At 33.2% G+C, this 1976-nt stretch overlaps 1 protein-coding gene across 2 annotated transcripts in view; it reads left to right on the plus strand.

Moving 5' to 3' along the window:
• LOC118747352 (protein male-specific lethal-3) overlaps window positions 1–1118 on the plus strand; it is a gene marked incomplete at its 5' end in the record, with an annotated part of 33213 nt that extends 32095 nt beyond the window's left edge. For both annotated transcript variants that reach the window (XM_036481411.1, XM_036481410.1), the window contains 2 exon segments: window positions 597–681; window positions 792–1118. In XM_036481411.1, coding sequence (XP_036337304.1) covers window positions 597–681; window positions 792–1056 — 350 coding nt within the window.
• Between the last annotated feature and the right edge of the window lie 858 nt (window positions 1119–1976).

Here is a 1976-nt window from a genome sequence, read left to right on the forward strand (position 1 = left end):
TTTTTTTAATTCTCATTGAACGGAATAGTAATGCCTTGCTTCCCTGAATTTAGATACATAGGACTCTTTAAAAATTTGGCTACAGTACCTAGATTTAATAGATATTTACTAGTTTTAATTTTGATAACCTATCAGATAGTACATAATCGTCGACTGAGTGGAAGATCGCGCTATCTCGGCTGCCGTTCGAAAATGTCCCATCTCAGCAAGAAGAACGCCACATGTTGTTGTTGTAACAGCTTACAATTTCCCCAGAGTTTTTGGGGAATGTTTATGGAATGCAATCTTTGGCCAGACATGAATTTGGGTCGAACCGGTTACATAGTTCCGACTGTCGCGGGAACGCTCCTTCTCAGAATTTGCATGAAAAACGACATATCTCAGCTGCCGCTACCAAAACGCCGTATCTCAATATACATTCAATATACCGGCAGCTGAGGTAGAGCGTTTATGAACTATTTACTGAGGTAGGCCGTTTTTGAACCAAATTTTGAAATAGGGCGTTTTTTAACCGTTTGCTGAGATAGCCTGATCCTCCGCTCACCCGTCGTTAAACCACACATCGCATCGTGTTCTAAATAATCATATATTTACAGTGAAACTGCCGGAATTTTTAAACGCCTCTTCAATAAACGATGATAAACTTAAAGTTTTACTACAGCACCTGGATACTTTCGTTAAGTAAGTTTACTTTAAAACTTTTGATAACCTACCGTATGAAATTTTCTTCTACATAAATATCTATGTATGTACATACATATTTTTATCAAAACAATTCTTTATTTTCACAGTTACCTAGAAGCACGCAAAGAATGGTTCAATGAAGATAATTATGCTCGCTCGAACGCAGCACGCAAGCGCGCGAATTCCAGCGAAGGAGTAAAATCAACTTTGACCGATATCAGTAAAGAAACGCTTGATGCGAACTTGCAGCAAATACCTACGACAACAGCAATGAATTCAACTGCGACGTCAACGGCGACACCATCAGTAACGGCAGCAACTGGGACAGCAACGACAACAACAACAACCACTGCTGCAGCTATTGCAACATAAAATTATAAAAATACATATGTATAAAGAACGCACTCAATAAATATATACAGTTAGTGTCAAATATAAGTGTAGGTACCTTGTTCTAATATAATACACAATTATTTTCATGAAAAATTGTTTTCATTAATTATTTATGAAAATATAGTTGATTCTTAAACATAAACCATATGAATCAAAGGTTCATGCTTTATCTTAACTTCACAAAAATTCAAAAAATATTCAGAAAAATTTTTATTTAGAATATGTGGAAAATTTGCGAGTGTGCAGTTTTGTAGCCCGTTCAATTTTAGAATTGTTTTTGTGGAGGGTGTTGCGCATTTTCATAAAAATAAATTTTGAGCACGCGCTATTTGGAAGAAAATGCGCAACACCCTCCACAAAAAAAAAATCTTAAAAAATCAACGGTGATTTCCAGCGACTTGAAACTTGCACTCAGCTTACTAAAATAAAACTGGCTATTACACTGCATACTCGAAAATTTTCTAGAAATTCTGAATAAAAATTTTGAAATTTTGATGAAAATTGTTATATTTTTTCTGAACGTTATATAAAGTGAGAAACTTTGATTTATACGGTTTATGTTATATAATAAACTATGTTTTCATAAATAATTAATGAAAAAAATTGTTCATGAAAATAATTGTCAATACATATTATATTGCTAGATGTGCACTTACATTTGACACTGAGTGTATGTAAGGCACACAAGCGAAATGAACGTAAATTTAGAAACAAGTTTTATTTTTACAAAACTGTGTATCTTAACAATTACAAGTATTTTTAATTATAATTTTAAAGCTTTTTCATTCTATTCACATTAAGATATATGTACGTTTGTGTGTGTCATTGTTAAATACATTTGTTGTTTTTTTTCTTTACTTTCAATTATCACCACCACACTTGCATACATACATACGCGA

The sequence above is a fragment of the Rhagoletis pomonella genome, unplaced genomic scaffold, assembly GCF_013731165.1.
Source record: "Rhagoletis pomonella isolate Grant_MI unplaced genomic scaffold, Rhpom_1.0 Rhpom_scaffold_00011, whole genome shotgun sequence".
Taxonomy (NCBI): Eukaryota; Metazoa; Arthropoda; class Insecta; order Diptera; family Tephritidae; genus Rhagoletis; species Rhagoletis pomonella.